The 21,359-nt window shown below is 32.5% G+C and overlaps 5 protein-coding genes across 7 annotated transcripts in view; 3 read left to right on the top strand and 2 right to left on the bottom strand.

Annotated features, from left to right (window-relative positions):
• The window catches only part of LOC143153601 (glucose dehydrogenase [FAD, quinone]), a 32,869-nt gene extending 26,206 nt beyond the window's left edge, over window positions 1–6,663 (top strand). For both annotated transcript variants that reach the window (XM_076324996.1, XM_076324995.1), the window contains 3 exons: window positions 602–832; window positions 4,042–4,369; window positions 4,951–6,663. In XM_076324996.1, the coding sequence (XP_076181111.1) occupies window positions 602–832; window positions 4,042–4,369; window positions 4,951–5,263 (872 nt within the window). In that variant the 3' untranslated portion in view covers window positions 5,264–6,663. The remainder of the gene's footprint in view (window positions 1–601; window positions 833–4,041; window positions 4,370–4,950) is intronic.
• Window positions 6,664–7,311: 648 nt separating this feature from the next.
• Argrs (arginine--tRNA ligase-like protein) lies at window positions 7,312–10,804 on the top strand. 2 transcript variants are annotated; one of them, XM_076325268.1, is made up of 9 exons: window positions 7,312–7,447; window positions 7,805–7,940; window positions 8,051–8,206; window positions 8,334–8,562; window positions 8,645–9,066; window positions 9,162–9,303; window positions 9,382–9,641; window positions 9,876–10,068; window positions 10,140–10,804. In XM_076325268.1, the coding sequence occupies exons 2-9, from the start codon at window positions 7,893–7,895 to the stop codon at window positions 10,712–10,714; spliced, it is 2,025 nt and encodes a 674-aa protein (XP_076181383.1). In that variant the 5' UTR covers window positions 7,312–7,447; window positions 7,805–7,892; the 3' UTR covers window positions 10,715–10,804. The 2 variants fall into 2 exon arrangements, with proteins under 2 accessions (XP_076181383.1, XP_076181382.1); XM_076325267.1 differs by lacking the exon at window positions 7,312–7,447 and adding an exon at window positions 7,470–7,670.
• A 253-nt stretch (window positions 10,805–11,057) lies between these two features.
• Leurs (Leucyl-tRNA synthetase) lies at window positions 11,058–17,065 on the top strand. Its single transcript, XM_076324979.1, has 16 exons — window positions 11,058–11,157; window positions 11,582–11,794; window positions 11,889–12,098; window positions 12,155–12,316; window positions 12,397–12,641; window positions 12,914–13,139; window positions 13,206–13,424; window positions 13,508–13,961; window positions 14,039–14,177; window positions 14,755–15,025; window positions 15,093–15,340; window positions 15,406–15,640; window positions 15,744–16,001; window positions 16,087–16,302; window positions 16,380–16,608; window positions 16,779–17,065. The coding sequence occupies exons 1-16, from the start codon at window positions 11,155–11,157 to the stop codon at window positions 16,994–16,996; spliced, it is 3,546 nt and encodes a 1,181-aa protein (XP_076181094.1). The 5' UTR covers window positions 11,058–11,154; the 3' UTR covers window positions 16,997–17,065.
• Window positions 17,066–17,439: 374 nt separating this feature from the next.
• LOC143154124 (betaine-homocysteine S-methyltransferase) lies at window positions 17,440–19,079 on the bottom strand. The gene has a single exon (XM_076325978.1). The coding sequence runs from the start codon at window positions 18,600–18,602 to the stop codon at window positions 17,643–17,645; it is 960 nt and encodes a 319-aa protein (XP_076182093.1). The 5' UTR covers window positions 18,603–19,079; the 3' UTR covers window positions 17,440–17,642.
• Window positions 19,080–19,220: 141 nt separating this feature from the next.
• On the bottom strand, window positions 19,221–20,903 carry LOC143154123 (betaine-homocysteine S-methyltransferase). The gene is made up of 2 exons (XM_076325976.1): window positions 20,586–20,903; window positions 19,221–20,503 (listed from the first exon to the last, which is right to left on the bottom strand). Exon 2 carries the CDS (start codon window positions 20,485–20,487, stop codon window positions 19,516–19,518), a length of 972 nt encoding a protein of 323 aa, XP_076182091.1. The 5' UTR covers window positions 20,488–20,503; window positions 20,586–20,903; the 3' UTR covers window positions 19,221–19,515.
• Window positions 20,904–21,359: the final 456 nt, after the last annotated feature.

Below are 21,359 nucleotides of genomic sequence, written 5' to 3'. Positions count from 1 at the left end.
TTGTCACGATTCCTTTGTTGGGGTTCTGGCTCGGTGGCCACATTCTGTCCAAAATGGATCCAGCTTTCGCAATAGGTTCAATGTCAATTTTTGTAATAATTATTTTCCGGTTGAAGTTATCCGGCTTTGCAGATGCCGCACTGATCGAAACTATTTTAATCACGCTTCTGGTGAAAATGACCACGCTACTGACGATAAACTCGTCGATAGTTGAGCAATAATCTCCAAAAAGACAACATAGGATGACGTTGTGATTTATACCCGCGCAGAATCGGGGTTTAACCGTGTCGATTTCAACGTGTCGTCGTTCGTGTCATTGAAATGTGATATCGTATCGGTGAAGAATATTTCACGGACGATTATCGTACGTCAACATCGTTGTTTTCCGCTTTTGAATAACCAAGAAAGACGTTTCGCGGCCGAACATTGAAATAAACGACACTTGGTCGCGACTTTTCAGTAACAACGAAAGTTTCACGACACGGTAAACGCTCGATTCGTTTCTTCGAGAAGGCTCCGTGGTCGCGAACACGACGACGCGAGTACGTTTCTCCTTTGAACGACAGTTTCATCTGCATACCATTAATATGTTTTATTCAAGGCGCCGTAAACTCACCGCAAGTACTTCTGAACAGCGGTATCGGACCGCGTGGCGAGTTGAACGCTGTTGGTGTTCCGGTTATACACGATTTACCGGGTGTTGGCAAAAATCTTCACAATCATGTCGCCTACACGCTGGCCTTCACTATTAACGACACCGACACCGCTCCTCTCAATTGGGCCACCGCTATGGAGTACCTGCTCTTCAGGGATGGTCTAATGTCTGGCACGGGTAAGTGCAGAAAAAGGTTTACTTAATATCCGTTAGTGTAAAATACTGATAATTAATTATGTAAAAATACTTTTGAAACCAAGAATCTGTGTTTCACACCCTGGTTAATTCTTGTATGAAGTGTAGAAAGAATCGTGGTAAAGTCAAGAAATATCCTCGTGTAAAAATAAGTCGAAAAGAATAATAGAATAATATTTAGAAGATAGAATAATGTTTTACCATACGAGGCTTCGTTTTTGAGAAAGTCAAATTTGAATATTTTGTAGACGATTCGGTATAGTAAATAATTTTCTACAGATAAATAGAAAGAATTCTTACTTTAGAATTAAGTGTGCTTTAGGATTTAATATAATTTTAATTGTTCGTTACGTTATTATTATTGTACAAATTCCTTATATATTAGTATGCAAATTCGTTATCTGAAACGATACGTTTTGTATCCGTATTCGACTTGACGTGCAATTACCGAACGAATTAAGGGAAATTTCGAGTCTGTTCGTTAATCGCTTACGTTGTAAATAGTGTGTTATTATCTGTATCGATTAAAAGGGAGACAGAAACGTTCACGAAAAATTTATACCACCATCGATGATTACGAGCGCCAACACAAGTAGAAGTACTCGGTAATGGACAGACGCGCTGACGAAGTCGTATGGAATCGCGTGCGCGCCCAACGAATATTTAAATTCGATTCTCTCGAAAATAAAAAAAACTATCGTTCCACGTTTTCGACTTACTTTTACCCAAAGAATTTCCTTGCAATATTGACACGTTTCGTATCGTACAACAAAAATTTTCATAGATTAACATTGCTGCTCGTAAATCCACAAAATGTACATCTTCTTTCCCCACGATTGTTCGCTCCTTTCCACGAAGTAAAAACGATAATATAGAAAAAGAGAATCTATTAGGTTGTTCGGAAAGTGATTTCATTTCTTTTTTTCAGTACAAACATTTTACCAAATTATACATTCTCCATTTTGGGAAATAAAATCACTTTCCTAACAACCCAACACCATCTTTGGATTCACGGTGCAGCGAGATCGATCGACGAAAACGTTACGATACGTTACTTGGTGTTCTACGGTAAAGAATGGAATCGCGTCGAGTCAATTTCGTTGGTATCGCGGTTGTGAGGATTTATCGGTGTTCGATCTAAAAGACATCTACTTCCGAACCGTGTTAATTTCGGTGGTCGTGTTCGCGCGATTACTCTCCGCTACAAATCATCGTTAATCGTTGAAACATCGCCGTGGCAACGTGACGCGTTGTACACACCGTGTAGCTCTTTAAAGCGTGTATAAATCACCGGTGAAAATCGAACGCGAGCGGATCGTTCGAAAAGGGTTGGGAGAGCCGCGTGAACGGCGGCAAGCTCGTTCGATCGTGCAAGTTGCATCCGAAACCATCGATTCGGAGAAGCCCTGTGCAGTTCACCGGTGAAAGCGCGTTGCACAATGATCCCGTTCGTGTTCGCCCGATCGAACGATGACGCAACCGTGTTCCGATCGGGCTGTTTACGTCGTGCGATCCCGAAGTCGATTTCGAAGCCGGTCACTCGAGGGTTCCTGGTGCCCTGACCGACCACCCTATCGCGCGTACACCGTGTTTTACGAGCCGCCAACGGATCAATTATCCGCGCGGCGTTCTCGCGAGACTCGGCATCACCTCCGTGCACCTGGCCGCGGAATTGGACCAATTAGCGTTTCATTCGCAACTCCATTAACCCGGTAGTAGCGGTATTCGTCGGTGCTCGATAACAACCATCGCGGTTCGTCGTCGCGAATCGTTCCCGACGTTTCAAATCTCACGCGGCCCGAACTCCGCCGCTGGAAATACTTTCCGGGGTTAATTACGCGCCAGCGATTCCCCACCGCGTTAAGGAACTCGGGATTTTAACCGGAACTGTCTCAACGAACGTCGAACACACACACACACACACATACGCGCACACCGTACACGCGTACGAGCCGCTGCGGCGAACCGTGCGGTTATTTTGTAATTTCCAAACGGTCGCCAAAGGAAGTAATATTCTGGTAGCGCTGACGTTGCGGCTTGTTACCGAGCGAATCGTGAAACCGTAGAACGGGGAACGAATAATAATCGAATGTTTTCGCGCCGCTCGTTACAGCGTTACGGTATCTGTACCGCGTTTTGCGTATCGTGAAATTGTTATCGGTTTCGTGCCCGGTGAACAATATCGATCGAGTCACCCACAACCACCCCGCGGTAAGAGTTCGCGTTGCGTTTCTTTCGTAATAACGCCGCGCTCGTCACGATCGTCGATCTTCTTTTTATCCTATTCTCTTTTTTCTTTTTTCTTTTTTTTTTCAACGTAGATACGTTTTCTATCGAGATTCTCTCCCACTCGGGGAGTTTCGCACACAGTGGCGCTCTCGTTCGTCGGTGGAATAACTTTTCGTATCGGTGTGGTTATTTGTTTGGAACGTGTATCCCTTTCACGGTACTCGATCGTTCTCGCGAACCGAAGTTCTTTTTAAGGTATTCGACACGAACCCGGAGAACTGGTTCCGAACATGAAATTGCTCGAGGGAGCTTGTTTTTGTTCCGATCGTTTCCTCGATTTCCCGCATCGATGGGGTACGCCCGCAAGATGCATTTCTACAGCGTGCAATTCTCCCGCTTACTCGCTGGAAAGGAAAGTCACGGTGCAAGACACCAGAACCGCGGATCGATTTTCGAAACGTTTCTCACCGATATTATTCTTACGAAACACGAGCTTCGAATTCGTTCTTTACGCGTTTCTCGCGCCACTTCGCTCGGTTGCGGTGCACCGATCGGATTGCCAACAGACAAGCGACCTTTCGTCGAACTGCACCGAAACGATCGGTGCAACGCGAAAGATCGAATTTGCAACTCGAAGGGTAAAGTAATCTCTAATTGTAGCTTCTGATACGATTCCTCGAGTGTATCGCGAGTGGCAAGATAAAAGCAACACGAACAGTAAAATGTAAAATTCTATAATAAATTTCTCCATTTGGTCCAGTCCCTTCGTAATTGTGCCAACAATTTCTCTTATACGTACCAAGAAAGGTATACGATCGAAAGAAGAAATGAACGAAAAATAATTATTCTATATACCAATCTTTCTATCTATTCTTCTGATTCTTTTTACAATTTCTATGTACTTGCAAAACGCTTCGAATAAATATCGCGAGTATTTTAGAAGCTTCTGAAACATTCGACAGGCATCTCCGAGGTGACCGCTATGGTGAACACAAAATACGCGAACCCAAAGGAGGACCACCCGGATATTCAGTTAATTTTTGGGGGTTACTTGGCGGACTGCGCGGAAACTGGCATGGTCGGCGAGTCAAAGGGTGAAAATCGTACGATCTACATAATCCCGACGTATCTCCATCCAAAAAGCCGCGGTTACCTTCGTCTGCGGAACAGCGATCCCCTTTCAAAGCCGCTGATCTACCCGAAGTATCTGAACCACCCCGAGGACGTGGCCAGCCTCGTCGAGGGTATTAAATTCAGTATCAAGTTAACGGAGACCGGTGCACTGAGCAGGTACGACGCTACACACACTCTTTGGAAACGTAATTCATAATGTGGATATCGATTTCTTCTATTCCAATGCTTTTAACACCGATCGATGTCGTCATCGATCCGAATTGTCCTATAAAGGTGCTTATATCGAACGTCTCTTAACGAACCAAATAAACGTTTTCCTATATATATATTTCTTTATAGAAATATCTCTTAGGTTGTTCGTAAAGTGATTTCGTTTTCCAAAATGAAGAATATATAATTTAGTAAAATGTTTACACGCTCTAAAAGAATCGTGTTTCATTTTCATCGAAAAGAAACGAAACGACTTGAGGAACAAGCCAATAGTAAGTATTCTCTCGCTTCTATTGAAACTTATCTAACGGTACCACAATGAACAATACTGTTCACTTACTATTCCAGTAAGTATTCTCTCGCTTCGAGTGGTTCTCGAATCATTTTTGAAAAGAAATTTCCAAAGAAACCACTTGGAAAATACTCGAACCGCGAAAAACAGTTGAACTCGTCGAATGAACAAAATCGTAGCAACGATCACGCAATGCTAAGAAACTATTATATTTAAATCTCGTTTGTTCTTACAGGTACGGTTTCCAATTGGATCGCACGCCGGTGAAGAACTGCGAGCACCTGAAGTTTGGCTGCGACGCCTACTGGGAATGCGCGGTGAAGCACGAGACCTCGCCAGAAAATCATCAAGCGGGTTCTTGCAAAATGGGTCCACCCGATGATCCTCTGGCGGTTGTGGACAACCAACTGAGAGTCAGAGGAGTGAGAGGTGTACGAGTCGCTGACACCAGCATCATGCCCAGGGTAGTTTCCGGTAACACGAACGCCCCCGCTATCATGATCGGCGAACGGGCTGCTGACTTCGTTAAAAGGACCTGGGTAGGCTGAACGAGAGGCTACTACCCCGGACATAAACAACTTCTGGAAATCGAAACGTCATCGTTCACTGAAAGAAATTTCTAATTGACCACCCTGGAACATCGTATCTCGAACGGACCAGTCTTCGTCACATTTTTGTCGATTTTTGTCACATTTATCGTATACTGGTGCGGTGAACATTCGAACTGTCGTGGGACCAGTGCTAGAGTCTAGAAATATCTTCGACTCGGGAACGAATATAACTGGAAAATGCTAGGAAACAGTGCTAGAGCCTAGAAATATCTTCGACTCGGGAACGAATATAACTGGAAAATGCTAGGAACCAGTGCTAGAGCCTAGAAATATCTTCGACCCGGGAACGAATATAACTAGAAAATGCTAGAAATTCGTTTCTCAATATACAAGATGACGGTTCTAATTTAGTCAGGGACGTTATACAAACAGTTTCGATCAATTATCTTTAATCTTCGTTTTCCGCTAGATTTTCTTGAGTAGATGTTTGCGTTGTCTCGAGGATAATGGAACAAACGAGAACGTGGCAAAATTGATTACAAATTTCTTTCAGTATTTTGGCAGAGAAAGCTAAGGTAGCGCCGAGCGCATTCAATCAACGTAGGGGGGAGAGGAAAATGAGTAATTCCTATGGAATATTCATAAATTATTTTCATAAATTTTTCACCGATCTTGCGAGAAGCGTAACGATTCATTCGAGTTGATTCACGATATTCTTAAAGGGGTTTGGGATTTTTATTTGACGAAATTTTACGAATAGTGACGGTAGCTACCTCGGCTTTTAGCCCTTTTTTAGGAAAAGGGTACGAACTAGTTTAAATAGTTCAGCAATAGCATCAAATGCATTTTAATGTTAGATAGAATTTACTTTATTATTGCTATTTAACAAATTGATTGCTGTATAGGGAACCACGTTATTCGACATTTATATTTTCACTGTTGGAAACTTTGTATTTACAAATACGAAAACATTAGGATGGTATTTTACGAGAAAAATAAAGTAAATTACGTAAAAGGCAATGGTAATAACATTTTTGTTAAATCTATTTGGCAGTCAATATGTTGAAGAGGACACCGGACACCGATTGTTAGTTAGAATGTAATATTGATCAGTGTTTCATATTTTCATGCGTGAAATTTATCTTAACGTCTACATGGATATAATTATTTCCGCAATGTTTTTTCTGATGCTATTCAAATTTTATACTAAATCGTACGGGGACGATTAACTTGTTTAACCGTTTAAAATACTCGAAGTGAATAAAAACTAACAAGTTATATATTATAAAATAAATAACACAAGCAATCGTCTTACATCTATAAAATGAAGAATAAATATTCAGCGAAGCAAACGATTAAAAAAAATGCAAACATTCCATTTATAAATGAACATATTCCAAAGGTAGGTATCTTACAACTTTAAGTTACCATTCGTTTTTTACCATTTGTAAAATTAAAATACCGAAAAAACGGTATTGAAAATAAAATACAAATATGATCGATATTATTATCATAGAATATTTAGAATAATGTGTAGATATAATGTAGAAAAAAAAAACAAAAATAAACGTAGACGGAAAAATTGAACGGTGTGTATATTATTCCATTCGAGATACGAATATATATAAAAAATAATTTTATCTTTTTTTAATCTGAACAAAGAAATAATTCTCTATTGATTTACAATCACAGGAAAAGAAGAAAAAGTTTCATTGTAACTCAAAGAAAGGTTCAAGTAATTATATCGTCGTAAAAAAATATATAAATAACTTATAATTATATAAATTATAGTAAATTATAATTATTATTCTCTTTTTCGAAATGTCTCTTTTACCGAGACCTTCTCGTTGTCCCAGTTTAACCTTGATGTTACTCTGATTATATTTATCAACAGTACTGGAATAACCAGTCGGTTCCCGAAACATTGAAAAATACGCTCGATAAACAGCGATCTTAAGTGTCAGGTTTTCATGATTTCCGTAATTAAACAACTTGGAAACAAGGCACAAAACTAATTAAAAGGTAGAAAAATAAACTTTTTACCTAGATGTTGCCAATCGACTCGGAGAAAAGAAACAATTGCATCGCAAGCACGCAATTAACTTTTGTTCCTCGACCGTTGCAAACTTTAAGGAACATTTCGCGCTGCTGCCAGACACCATTGCCGAGCTTGATGAGAAGGTCGAGTAACGTTGAAACTACAATAAGCCACCTAGACACACGATTTAAAGTCAAAATATAGCGAAATACCTTTCTGGATAGAGCACTGAAATTAAATTTAATCCGCGTAATTATTGGGACAAATTTTAATTGTTGCACTAATTAAAGCGTACCGGGTTTTCATCCGGGTCCTAAGAAAAATTGACAAAAAGAACAGATTCCGCGCTTATTTGAATCACAAAATGTAACGTATCTCCATAGAATTGAAAATATAAGTGTTAAGTTTGAAAACGTTCATTTTTTCAAGTTTAATATCGATTATATATTTAATCTGTTACAAACGTGCGATGTTTATTCTTATTCTCTGAATTTCAACAGATATTCGATTGTACTCGAAGAAGGATCTTTGAAACGTCCACGTGCATTACTTTTGCACAATCGATAAAAAAAGTATACTTTTAATACAATGTCTACACAAAATCTAGACGTATTTCACAAAAGAGCAGCTGCGGCGGTAAATTATGCCATTGATTTGTAGTTACTGTTTAAATATTCAGCTGTAAAAATGTAATTTATTAGTGGACAATACTTGTAGGTTATAATTTTCCTATCCCTACATTGCAGGAAAAAGAGATAGCTCTTTTAAAACAAGAAATCGAATTCCTACATGAAAATATTACAACGAATAACGCCAAGATTCAGGCTGTATCTGAAGATGAATATACGAAATTAGTACAAGAGAATATGAAATTGAAACATAGAGTAGCTATTCTAAAAAGGGTATGTTTTCATAAAAATTCTAATTTACAATTATTGAACGAATTTAGAGTAGATACTAGTTTTTTGATTTTCAGTTTAATTTTATTTTTCACCAAATACTTCTTGCGCTTTTATTATTTTTAAACAGACTATTCAAGCTGATAGAGCAAAGACACAAAGTGAGATGATAACTGCGACAACGTGTAATTCAATCAGTATATACACTACCTTATTTAAATTGTTCGAAAAAGCTATTTCTACTGCATATCCAGATGTTTCTAATCCTCCAATAATTGTAACATATAATAATAATCAAAAATTTGGAGATTATCAATGTACCAGTGCTTTGCCACTTTACAAGCAACTTAATGATAATGGTGAAAATCAATTTTAATATAAATAAGAATTCAAGCCAAAATATTGTTTATATTAATTAATATATTGTATGTATTTATACAGGAATCGCATCTGCACGAGAGGTTGCGAACAATATAATATCAAAAGTGGAAGAATCCGATTTAATTTCTAAATTAGATGTTGCAGGTGCTGGCTATATAAATGTATTCCTAAAAAAAGAATTTGCACAGACAACATTAAGTAATTTAGTAAAGATTGGAAAAGCTTTCCCACCTTATACAAAAAAACAAAAAGTTGTAGTTGACTTTTCTAGTCCTAACATTGCTAAGGAAATGCATGTTGGACATTTAAGATCTACTATAATTGGTGACAGTATTTCAAGATTATTAGAATTCTTAGGACACGATGTGCTTAGAATAAATCATGTTGGTGACTGGGGTACCCAATTTGGAATGTTAATTGCTCATCTTCAGGATAAATTTCCCAATTATTTAGTTGCATCTCCAACTATTACAGATCTTCAGGTAATTTAATGTAATACAGTATTTTTCTGTTATATACTTTATATAAATGTTGATTCTATAATAATGCCAACAATTGTATATTCTAAAAATTGTAGAGTTTGTACAAAGAATCAAAAGAAAGATTTGATAAAGACGAAGAATTTAAGAAACGTGCGTACAACTGTGTTGTTAAGTTACAAGCATTTGATACTGACATGATAAAAGCATGGCAGTTGATTTGTGATGTTTCTAGGGAAGGTAAAGTTGACTACATTATTTGAATTCATATTATAAAATAAGCTATTATTATAGTTTTCTTTATATACTTTAATATAGAATTCAAAAAGGTATACGCTCGATTGGATATTAATTTAATAGAAAGAGGAGAATCTTTTTATCAAAAACATATGGAAGCATTAGTCAAAGAATTAGATGAAAAAGGTCTATTAGAGGAAGACGAAGGGCGAAAAGTAATGTGGGGTAAACGTGATAATGAAATACCTTTAACTGTTGTAAAATCTGATGGTGCTTTTACATATGATACTTCAGATTTAGCAGCTCTAAAGCAACGAATAGAAGAAGAAAAAGCTGATTGGGTAATTCATATTCATTTTATAAAATATGCTTTCTGCATATTAAAAAAGTCAAAGATGTATTTGCTTGTAACAGAAATAAATACAACAGTAATACAAACACAATAAGAGAGAGTCAATTTTTATATAGTAAGGGATTAACAGGGAGAAACAATTAATACACTTTTTACATATTGTTTAACATTATATTTTGTAAAGCATGTTTCTGTTGTTTTATGATTCATTACATTTTTGTAGGTAATATATGTAACAGATGCTGGCCAATCTATGCATTTTCAAGTATTAAAAAGCTGTGCTGAACGAGCAGGAATTTTAAAGAATTGTCATCGAATGGATCATGTTGGATTTGGTGTAGTTCTAGGTCAAGATAAAAAGAAATTTAAGACTAGGTCTGGTGATACAGTGAAATTAAGTGATTTATTAGATGAAGGTAATTTTTCATATATTATTAAAATCGACACGGAAGTTGGTACATTTAAAAAGTTCTGTTTTTAACATCAGGTTTAAAAAGAACACTCCAGAAATTAAAAGAAAGGCAAAGTGACAAAGTTCTGACAGAAGAAGAGTTAAAAATAGCTCAGGAATCTATAGCTTATGGATGTATAAAGTATGCTGATCTGTCACATAACAGAAATCACGAATATGTATTTTCCTTTGACAAAATGCTTGAGGATAAAGGGAATACTGCAGTGTATTTGCTATATGCTCTGACTAGAATATGCTCTATTGCAAGAGCAGCTAATATCTCGCGAGAGAAATTACAAGAACTCGCACAAACTACTCCAATTTCTTTGGAACATGAGAAGGAATGGAAATTAGCTAAAGTATTAATAAAATTTCCCGATGTATTAATTAAAATTACAGATGATTTGTACTTACATCAACTATGCGAGTATTGTTATGAAATCTCTTGCGCATTTACAGAGTTTTATGATAATTGCTATTGTGTTGAAAAAAACAAACTTGGGGAAGTAGTGACTATAAATATAGGACGTATGCTATTAACAGAAGCTACTGCAATTATAATGGAAACATGCTTTTCAATATTAGGTTTAAAACCAGTTGCACGTATGTGAACATATTTATACAAACATATAATGTAAAGCAATTATAAAAAAAGTACATCTTTCATAAAGAATTGCAAAATAAATGTGTATTACTTTTAATATCCCATAAGGTGTTTTTTTTAAACAGTATTTACCAACTTTTTAATTTGATTATTTCCCATGTTCTTGACATTTAAGAATAAAAATTCTTAAACATAATTGTTTAAATATAACAGAAAAATAAATATTTCTATATGTAAAATATGTGTTTCCTTTAATATTTTCATTACATATCTTTCGTTATAAGTTTCATCATATTTATTACATTATCTAGAATTCGTACTTTTTATTTGCGATCAATATGACTAATGATCAGAACTCTACCTACAGTACGTGTCACCACGTTTTCAGCATAAGGACATTAATAAATACAAAATTTAGTTAGTCGGTGATCTGTTGTTATTAACAAAATGGTAATTATTAATATTACGTGTTTGCCTGAAAGAATAATTATAATTATTAATCATTTATGAAAATTTTACTCGAACTAAAAATACCAATCATAACCTTTGCATATCGACAAGTGTAACATGTAAAGTTTAAATATATTTTCAATTATTTATTTTCAATATTCATTAGATATAAAGAAATATTTTTGTTTATATTAGAATCATTACTTTGTTCAAACGATTCGTAATATTACATTCTTGTAATATTAGAAAATTATTGATAACATCAGAAATTATTTGAAAATATGTTATACTTATTTTGTAAACTTAAAGCTGATTTGAATATAAAATTAATTATTTTACAATGATAAAAAATCATTTATATCTACATTTAAAACAAAATAGTTTTAAAAAATAAAGTAAATATTGTATAAATCATTATTGGTAGGTAACAGAAAGAAAAGGAACATTTAAAGTAGAATATCTTCTAAACATTGAGAAAGATATACAAGCAAAATGGGAAGCTGATAAAGTATACGAGGAAGATGCACCTTCAAAACCAAGAAAATCTTCAAAAGAAAAGTTTCTTGCAACTTTTCCTTTTCCATACATGAATGGAAGACTTCATCTTGGTCATACATTTTCATTGTCGAAATGCGAGGTGAATAAATATTTAAACATGCAAGAAACAAGGTATTCTGTATAATGTATAGATAGAAATTGAAGTAAATTAAATCTGTTCGATAACGTTTTAGTTTGCTGTGCGCTACAATCGTCTTTTAGGAAAAAAAGTTCTTTTTCCATTTGGCTTCCATTGCACAGGTATGCCCATCAAAGCATGTGCAGATAAATTAAAACAAGAAATGGAGTTATATGGTTATCCACCACAATTTCCTAAAGAACAAGAAACAAAAGAAGAAATTATAGATGATATTGTATTAAAAGATAAAAGCAAAGGGACAAAGGTAATGATATGAAAGGTGTTTCTATTTTCTACATTTCACTAAATAAATGATTTTAGAGCAAAGTACTTGCAAAAACTGTAAGTTTAAAGTATCAATGGCAAATTATGCAATCTCTTGGTTTGAAAAATGAAGACATAAAAAATTTTACTGATACTGAATATTGGTTAGACTACTTTCCACCTCTTGCTGTACAAGATTTAAAATCAATTGGATTACATGTAAGTTACATAAAAATACTTGTATTTTGATAACTTGAAAATACAACAATTTATTGAAATCATATAAAAATTCATTTTAGGTGGATTGGCGCAGAACATTTATCACAACTGATGCAAATCCATTTTTTGATTCGTTTGTATGCTGGCAATTTCAACATTTAAAAGCAAAGAACAAGATAAAATATGGAAAACGGTATACAATCTATTCACCAAAAGATAATCAACCTTGTATGGACCATGACAGATCATCAGGAGAAGGAGTAGCACCACAAGAGTATACATTAATTAAACTAAAACTACTAGAACCTTATTCTACAAAGCTGAAGTAAGTTTGATTAATGCTATGTACATTACGTAGTCACAATTTAAACAGTTTGGATATTAAATAGAATGGCACTGATTACATACTTCTTTATTCTAAAGAAGTCAGTAGAAAACAATGTATTTTGATAAATCATTAAATTTGAATATATAATTTTGTGAAGAGTAAAAAAAGTATGTTACTTTAAAAGCAGATCAGAAAATTTTTTATACATATGCTACATAAAATAAGGAACAGTATTACTTATGAGATGACTTATGATAATATTGTTGCAGATCTCTTTCTGGTAAATCTGTTTATTTAGTAGCTGCCACTTTAAGGCCAGAGACAATGTACGGTCAAACAAACTGCTGGATTCATCCAGATATAGATTATATTGCATATAGTTTATCAAATGGAGATATTTATATATCAACAGAAAGAGCAGCACGAAATATGGCTTACCAAGATTTCTTCAATGAAGAAGGAAAGATATCGGTCATATTGAAACTTACTGGAATGGTAAAATTCTTTCTATATTTATGAGAATATTAGTCATGTCAATATAAAGTGTTATTCAATTTATAGGATATACTAGGATTACCTTTAGAAGCACCACTTACATCTAATAAAGTAATTTACACATTACCAATGTTGACAATTAAAGAAAACAAAGGCACTGGAATTGTTACTTCCGTACCTAGTGATTCCCCTGATGATTATGCAGCCTTAGTAGACTTAAAGAAGAAACAAGCTTTGAGAGAAAAATATGGAATATCCGATGAAATGGTGCTACCTTATGATCCCGTAAGTTTAACATATTCTTTCTGTAGTTGTAAGAGTCTAAAACTATAAATAAAACATATAATTCATAAAAATCTATACATTAGATACCTACTATAGAGCTGCCAGAATTTGGTAAATTATCTGCAGTGACTTTATATGATAAATTAAAAATTCAATCTCAAAATGATACGGCTAAATTACTAGAAGCAAAGGAGTTGGTATATCTTAAAGGTTTTTATAATGGTATATTATTAGTTGGTAAATATAAAGGAAAGAAAATTCAGGATGTCAAAAAACAAATACAAAATGAATTAGTAAATGAGGGAAAAGCAGCTATATATTATGAACCCGAAAAAACTGTCATATCAAGATCGAATGATGAGTGTATAGTAGCCTTATGTAATCAATGGTATCTGGATTATGGAGAAGAAATTTGGAAACAGGAAGCAATAAAGTCCTTAAATAATCTCAATACCTTCCATGACGAAGTGAGAAGAAATTTTATGGCGTGCCTCGATTGGTTACGCGAACATGCGTGTTCAAGAACTTATGGACTTGGTAAACGTTCATAATAGATTTAACCAAAACTATTGAATAATTTTGGTAGTTTAAACTTTTGTAATTATAAATTTTAGGTACTAAATTGCCATGGGATAAAAGCTGGTTAATAGAATCCCTTTCAGACTCAACAATCTATATGGCTTATTATACAGTTGCACATTTATTACAAGGAGGAACATTTAGAGGCAATAAACCAAATACATATAACATAAAGTAAAGTTTCAAACTTAAAAGGGCTATACTGCAAGATGTCTCATATAGAACATTGAACATTGTTTTCTGAAAGTGATTGAAAATGGTGGTATATTTGTTTTTTCTATTTCATGGACCACTATTTCTTATAAGTACCATTAGTACCTAAAATGAACATCTTTGTAAGGGAAACTTGGCTGGCGCCAAAGCAACCTAATGACTGGCTCCTCACACAAAAAGAATTAATGGATCTAATGGAGACACAGAGATATTCATCTCAGGTGCCAATGGCAGAGTACCATTGTTAAATCTTTCAGGAATGCAAAACTGATTTTTTAAAGTCGAACAATATATAAATTTTCATAATTCGGCAAAATGTTTTGAAAATATTTTTTTTTCTATTTTACATAGTTAACGAGATACGGCAAAATTATTTTTAAAAACATTTTTAGATATGTTTAGTTCATTATTATTCAACAAATTTAAAAGAAAACTTGTAGCAATGTATCTGGGACATTATATATGCGCGCGGACGTTCGTATATGTATGTTGATATATTAAGTGATTATGTGATATTTAAAGTGATAATTATATTTAGGGCTAATGAAATGACACCAGAAGTATGGGATTATATTTTCTTCAAAGATGCTAAGTTTCCAAAAACAAACATAAAACAGAATGCTTTAGATCATATGCGACATGAATTTCAATATTGGTATCCAGTAGATTTAAGAGTATCTGGGAAAGATTTAGTACAGAATCACCTTACATTTTTCATTTATAATCATACTGCAATATGGTCTATGGAACCAAAACTTTGGCCAAAAGGAATAAGAGCAAATGGACACCTACTATTAAATTCAGCTAAGGTAAAATAGAACGCTTCATTGTATTTCACATAATTCCTGTAAAATGGTACAAGTATTGTTTTGTTAGATGTCAAAATCGGATGGTAATTTTCTGACACTTGCTGAAGCGGTAGAAAAGTTTTCAGCGGATGGTATGCGACTTTGTCTAGCTGATTCTGGTGATTCAATAGAAGATGCTAATTTTGTAGAAAGTATGGCAGATGCTGGAATTCTGAGATTATATAATTTTATTGAATGGGTCAAAGAAACGTTGGCACCTAAGAATACCTTTAGACAAGGAAAACCATATACATTTAATGATAAAGTCTTCGAAAGGTATTTATTAAAATATGTTTCCAGTGCTATTTTTAAAATCTATATCAAACATACAATTAAATTAGCGAAATGAATCTAAAAATACGAGAGACTGGAGAGAATTATTCAAAAATGCTGTATAAGGACGCATTGAAGACAGGATTTTTTGAGTTGCAAGCAGCAAGAGATAAATACATACAATTCAGCGTGTTAGATGGTATTAGTTGGACATTGATTATGAGATTTATAGAACTTCAAATTATTCTTTTGTCTCCGATTTGTCCGCATGTAGCTGAACATGTGTGGAAACTTATTGGTAAAGTAAGTTTTCATATTTAATAATGTCTTTCTCATTAATTGAATCTCAAATGAAATTTTAATTGAAGTTGTTGAGATTTAAATGAAATGAAATATTCCTTAATAGGAAGGTAGTATATTAAATGCTACTTGGCCTCAGATAGGAGAAATAGATGAAATTCTTATAAAATCATCACAGTATCTTATGGATGTTGCGCATTCGTTTAGATTACTTTTAAAAAGTTATATGACTCCAAAAAAAGCATTAAACAAAGGAAATGAACCAACATTTATAGAAAAACCAACAGAAGGCACAATTTGGGTAGCTAAAACCTATCCTTATTGGCAAAACACTGTTTTAACTACAATGAAAAATATGTACCTTGTAAGTAACTATTACAAAGTACATTTGAGAAACAAACAAACTTCCATATTGAGATTAAGATGTTTTATAATAAATTACTTTACAGGAAAATGGCAATAAATTGCCAGAAAATAAAATGATTGCAGCAGAATTAGGAAAATTACAAGAATTAAAAAAATATATGAAGCGAGTAATGCCATTTGTACAAATTGTAAAAGAAAAAATGGATCTTGTTGGTTTAAGTGCACTTAATTTAACTTTAGATTTTGATGAATTCCAGATTCTTCAAAATAGTAAAAATTATCTTAAAAATACTTTAGATGTAAGTACTGTACTTGTTTGGCACACTCTGATAGAAATTTCTTATATTTATTAACTTTTTCGTTTATCTAAATTTAGTTGGAGAATATCTTGATAAAGTATACCGATGAAGCTCCAGAAAAAACGAAAGAAGAATGTTGTCCAGGCTCTCCTTACATGAACTTTTCTAGTAAACCTGGTATTTCAGTATGTGTTACAAATCCACAGAAGTATAGTGGATTGTTTAGGATGTCCATAAAGATCATGAACGCAGACAGTGTAGCAGACGTCATATCGCGAATATCAACGCAAAACAAACATATAATGGGTACGTAATTCTAACATTAAAATAATTTATCGCCATCCATATTACATATTAATAAAATAAAATTTTAAAATGTAGTTTATATTTCTAAATTTTTCATTGAATGAGTAGGAAATTTCATTTGGTATTGAAAGCAAGTTGGAATGATTTCTTAATATAATTTATTTCTTCAGATCAATCTTTAGTTTCTCTATATCGTTATAACGATCCTCTTTTGGGACCCAGAAGTAAACCAGTTAGTGATGACATTTTAAAAGGTAAAACTCAAATACCTCTGAATTCCATATTTAAAATCGACATAGAAAAAAACATTATTGAAGTAATTGAAAACGGAAATACATATGACATTGGTAATGAACTAATATACACAGTCCAATTTGAGGAAGATTGAAATGCAAATCAAATCATATATTTTTGTCATATGATATATTGATATGTGTGTACATAATGTTATAATGTACACAATCATATATAAATTATATATATATATATATATATATATATATATATTTAAATTTATATAAATATATTTATAATTATATATATTGTAATGGAAATAAAATTATTTCATACAAAATTTGTTAAATGTCATATTTCATAATTAAAGCATTACATTAGTTATAAACAATCAATTTTGTTCTATGCAGTTTACTTAAAATGTTTGTAATAATAACAAATTTTATATTGTTAAAAATTTGTCAATTCTAGCCTAAATAGTACTCTGTAACTTTGTATATTTATTATAATTTTTTAATGTCTACATTTTCTAAGTAAAAAAAATATACTTCCTATGTACTTTAATAATAAATTTATTTATAAAAAATTATACAAAAATGTAGTTATATATCATATCAATTTTTATTTATACATTGTTTCAATTTTACAGTAAAATTTGTTTACTATTCATATATAATTATACTTTACAAAATTATTTTTATTGATAAATAAATGAAGAAAATACATATTTTGATATTTAAACATATGTAGCATATTAATGTATAGAACTGTTTATATGTACAATCAGTTTTAGGCACTTTTTATGTATTCTGCCAATTATCCACTTGTATTCGTATTTTTTTTATATCTGTAGCATGCGTTCTACAACATCCACCTATATACTGTACACCCAAATTAAGCCATTCATGTATGAATTGATGTAAGGAATCTCCTCCGTCCTTTCTCACCCAACCAGTTTCTACTGTATATTTCTCACCACTATTAGGGTATACTATTAAAGGAATAAATTCTTGTTTATGACTTCCATTAATTCCTTTCAATAAAGAACTCACACTCTGTGGTGCAATACAATTAACACCAATTGCTAAAATTTGTCCTGGTAAACCCATTTTATAACATTTTATTGCAATACTTTGAAAATTAGAACCATCAGCTATATTCTTTCCATCATTACAACACGAAAACGACAACCAAGCCTTAGTTTTTGGAAATTCTTTTAATAAACTAAGCAGTGCTTCTGCTTCTCGTTTACACGGTATTGTTTCTATTGCTAACATATCTACGCCACTATCGATTAATTTGCTAATACGAGGCCTATGCCAGTCCATAAGAATTTTCTCTGACACAGTTGAACAATATTTACCAGTATATTCTGAAGCATCATGTAAACAGGCTCCATATGGTCCAATAGATCCAGCGATCAATGGATTTTTATTTACAACATTCCCCTCACCTTTTATTTCTTTTTGATACAAATTTACAGCTTCTTTAGCATAATCTACAGCTTTACAAAATAAATTAAGGCTTTCCTCTTCTGACATATTCATATATTTTGAAAAACCATCTACAGATGCCTGATAAGTGTTTGTAAGAATTATGTCAGCTCCAGCTCTTAAAAAATCCAAATGTGTAGCAATAATGGCTTTAGGATTTGTGGCAAGAAATCGTGCTGTCCACAAGGGATCACCATCTATTATATCACCCACGTGAGTCACTAACTGTGTAGAAAATCCACCATCTAACACTTTCACTCCTTGCATATTTTCTTCTTCAAATTATTGTACTTTATTTTTATAAATTATGTTTAATATTGTAGAAGAAATTAAATGCTCTGTTTACATAAAAGAATGTAACATCATTATCTAATTTATAAAATTAAAAGTTGTGTAAGTTTCCTTAATAGCTGAATGTACTTCTTGATATATATAGTACTGCAAAATATCAACTATTACGATTTTACGCACGTCTTAGTTGTTTAAATGTTCCTGAATGACTGAAGCAAAACTTCCTACAATTGGCTACATAGAATACACTTATTCCAAAGTCCATGATAAAATCTGAGATAAATATTAAAGTGAACAAAAATTTAAAAAGACGTACTAAGATTATCCAGTAAAAAACTATTTTTTCTACCTATGTTGTGTGAAGACCGCTTATATCAATAAGATCAAATTTCGTGACGTGTTTAATAAATTACGCGTTTTATACTGCACACAGCATATGTAATATTTTCAAGTGATTTAAACTGTATCTAGTATGGGTCTGATAAGTTTAGTCAATATTTATGTACCAATATTTTTCATCAGATAAATTTGAACCTGCTATAGATGTTTTTAAATATAACAGTCATGATAAATTTACTTCTATGTAGTGTATTTTGTATCATTAAAATATTGTTTACAAAAAGTGATATTTAATTTAGTTGTAAAACAATAGGCTTACATGTTAGCTTACTTTATTTACAGATTCTTTCCTAAAAATCAATATCAATTATAAATCATTCCAATACAAAAATATATATTATTACAAATTATGAGTATAGTTATTTATAGTTATGTATTATTTAAAAAAAACATACTTAATACTTAAGAAGATAATCATATATTTATATTAAAAATAAAATTAAATTTCAGTAAATACAAATTATTGACTTTTAATTTTATATCAAATTAATTACTTCATTGCTGCCTTCCTCTGATAACTGTTTACTTCCTTCCTGATTGATCTTATATTTTCTGCGTACATTCTACAACAACCTCCAATATATCTTACTCCAAGGTCTAACCATTCAGGTATAAAACTTTCAAACGAAGTACAACTATCATCTTTTAGCCATCCTTCAGTTGAAAAATATATTTCTCCACTATTAGGGTATGCTATTAGTGGTATAAATTCATTTTCTCTATATTTATTAATATTTTTTAGTAGAGGAGATACATCTTTTGGAGCAATGCAATTCACTCCAATGGCAATTATTTGTCCTGGTAAAGCCATTTTATAACAGTTTGTAGCTACTTTTTCGAAATTACTTCCATCTACTATATTTTGACTGTTCCTTTCACAAGAAAATGAAAGCCATGCTTTGACATTTGGATAATGTTTTAAAAGTTCAACTAACACCTCTGCTTCTTGATAACAAGGTATAGTTTCTAATGCTAATAATTCTATACCAGCATCTACAAAAGTATTAATACGCGATTTATGCCATTGCATCATAACTTCACGAGAAGTAGTTTTACCATAAGCCCCATTATATTCAGAACCATCATGTAAGCTAGCTCCATATGGCCCACAAGAACCAGCAATCAAAGGTTTCTTATTTTCAATATCATTATTTTCTGCAACTTCTTTAATATAATCATTAACAGCTTTTTTAGCAAGATTAACAGCTTCATATAACAAATTTATACTCTCATCTTTGGTTATAGACAAATGTTCCATTAATCCAGAAATAGAAGCTTGATATGTATTTGTTTCTATGATATCTGCACCTGCTCGTAAAAAATCTAAATGTGTAGCATAAACAGCATTAGGATTTGTTGCTAAAAAACGTGCTGTCCATAAAGGATCGCCGTCGATTTTTGCACCAACATGAGTAGATAATTGCGTAGAAAATCCACCATCCAATATCTTAATGTCCAACATTTCTCTTAATAATTTCCTATGAAAATGCAACATAATATAAAAATTAATACTTATCTTATCAATAGTTGAAGATCTAAATCAACATTTAAGGTACGTACAATGTAGATGTTCAAAACGATTTAGCACTTGTAATAAATGAGATTTTTCACGATTAAAAATGTAATTAAACTAAACTGAGGACATAACAGTTTCATATCTCATATCGCTCACTTGTAAATTAATTGCGATAACCTTTTCACGTCACTTGTAGACAGACTTAAATATTTATCGTTCTGTGAAGAGAATATTATGTTCTGCTTTCTTTATAAATTATTGTTCATAAATAAAGTCAGTATACACATAATGTATACACTATAGGGAATATTTATACATTAATATCGAATTGGTAACACGTGCAAAATAATCGATATGTATATGCATCTCTTCGTACATTTTAAATTAAAAATTTTAAATAATCATTTACAAGTCTTCATATTTTGCAAAAAATTTATGGGATGAATAATTTAGTATTTACTTTATGTTGGTATAAATAAAAACATAATACAAAATACATATTCAATATAACATATTTATATTTGAAGTATAATATTTCAAATAATATGATTTTTTAATATTTGGATGCACTTTAATTAACTAAAATAAAATAATAATAAAATTAAATAAATTTATTATTAATGTATTTATCATGATATAGTTATAAAAATTCAATAAATATATGACGTTATTTAATAGATAAATTATTATACAAATGGTGTAATTTGTTTACGTATTAACCTTGAAATTTATTTACGGATTGCAAAACATAGTTAAACGTCAGTAACTCGATAACATATCGACGACTTTTGCATGATAAATTTGAAATGAAAAATAAA

Source organism: Ptiloglossa arizonensis, chromosome 13, assembly GCF_051014685.1.
Source record: "Ptiloglossa arizonensis isolate GNS036 chromosome 13, iyPtiAriz1_principal, whole genome shotgun sequence".
NCBI classification, from domain to species: domain Eukaryota; kingdom Metazoa; phylum Arthropoda; class Insecta; order Hymenoptera; family Colletidae; genus Ptiloglossa; species Ptiloglossa arizonensis.
The sequence above is the reverse complement of the archived record's forward strand: the minus strand, read 5'-3'. Positions and strand labels throughout refer to the sequence as shown.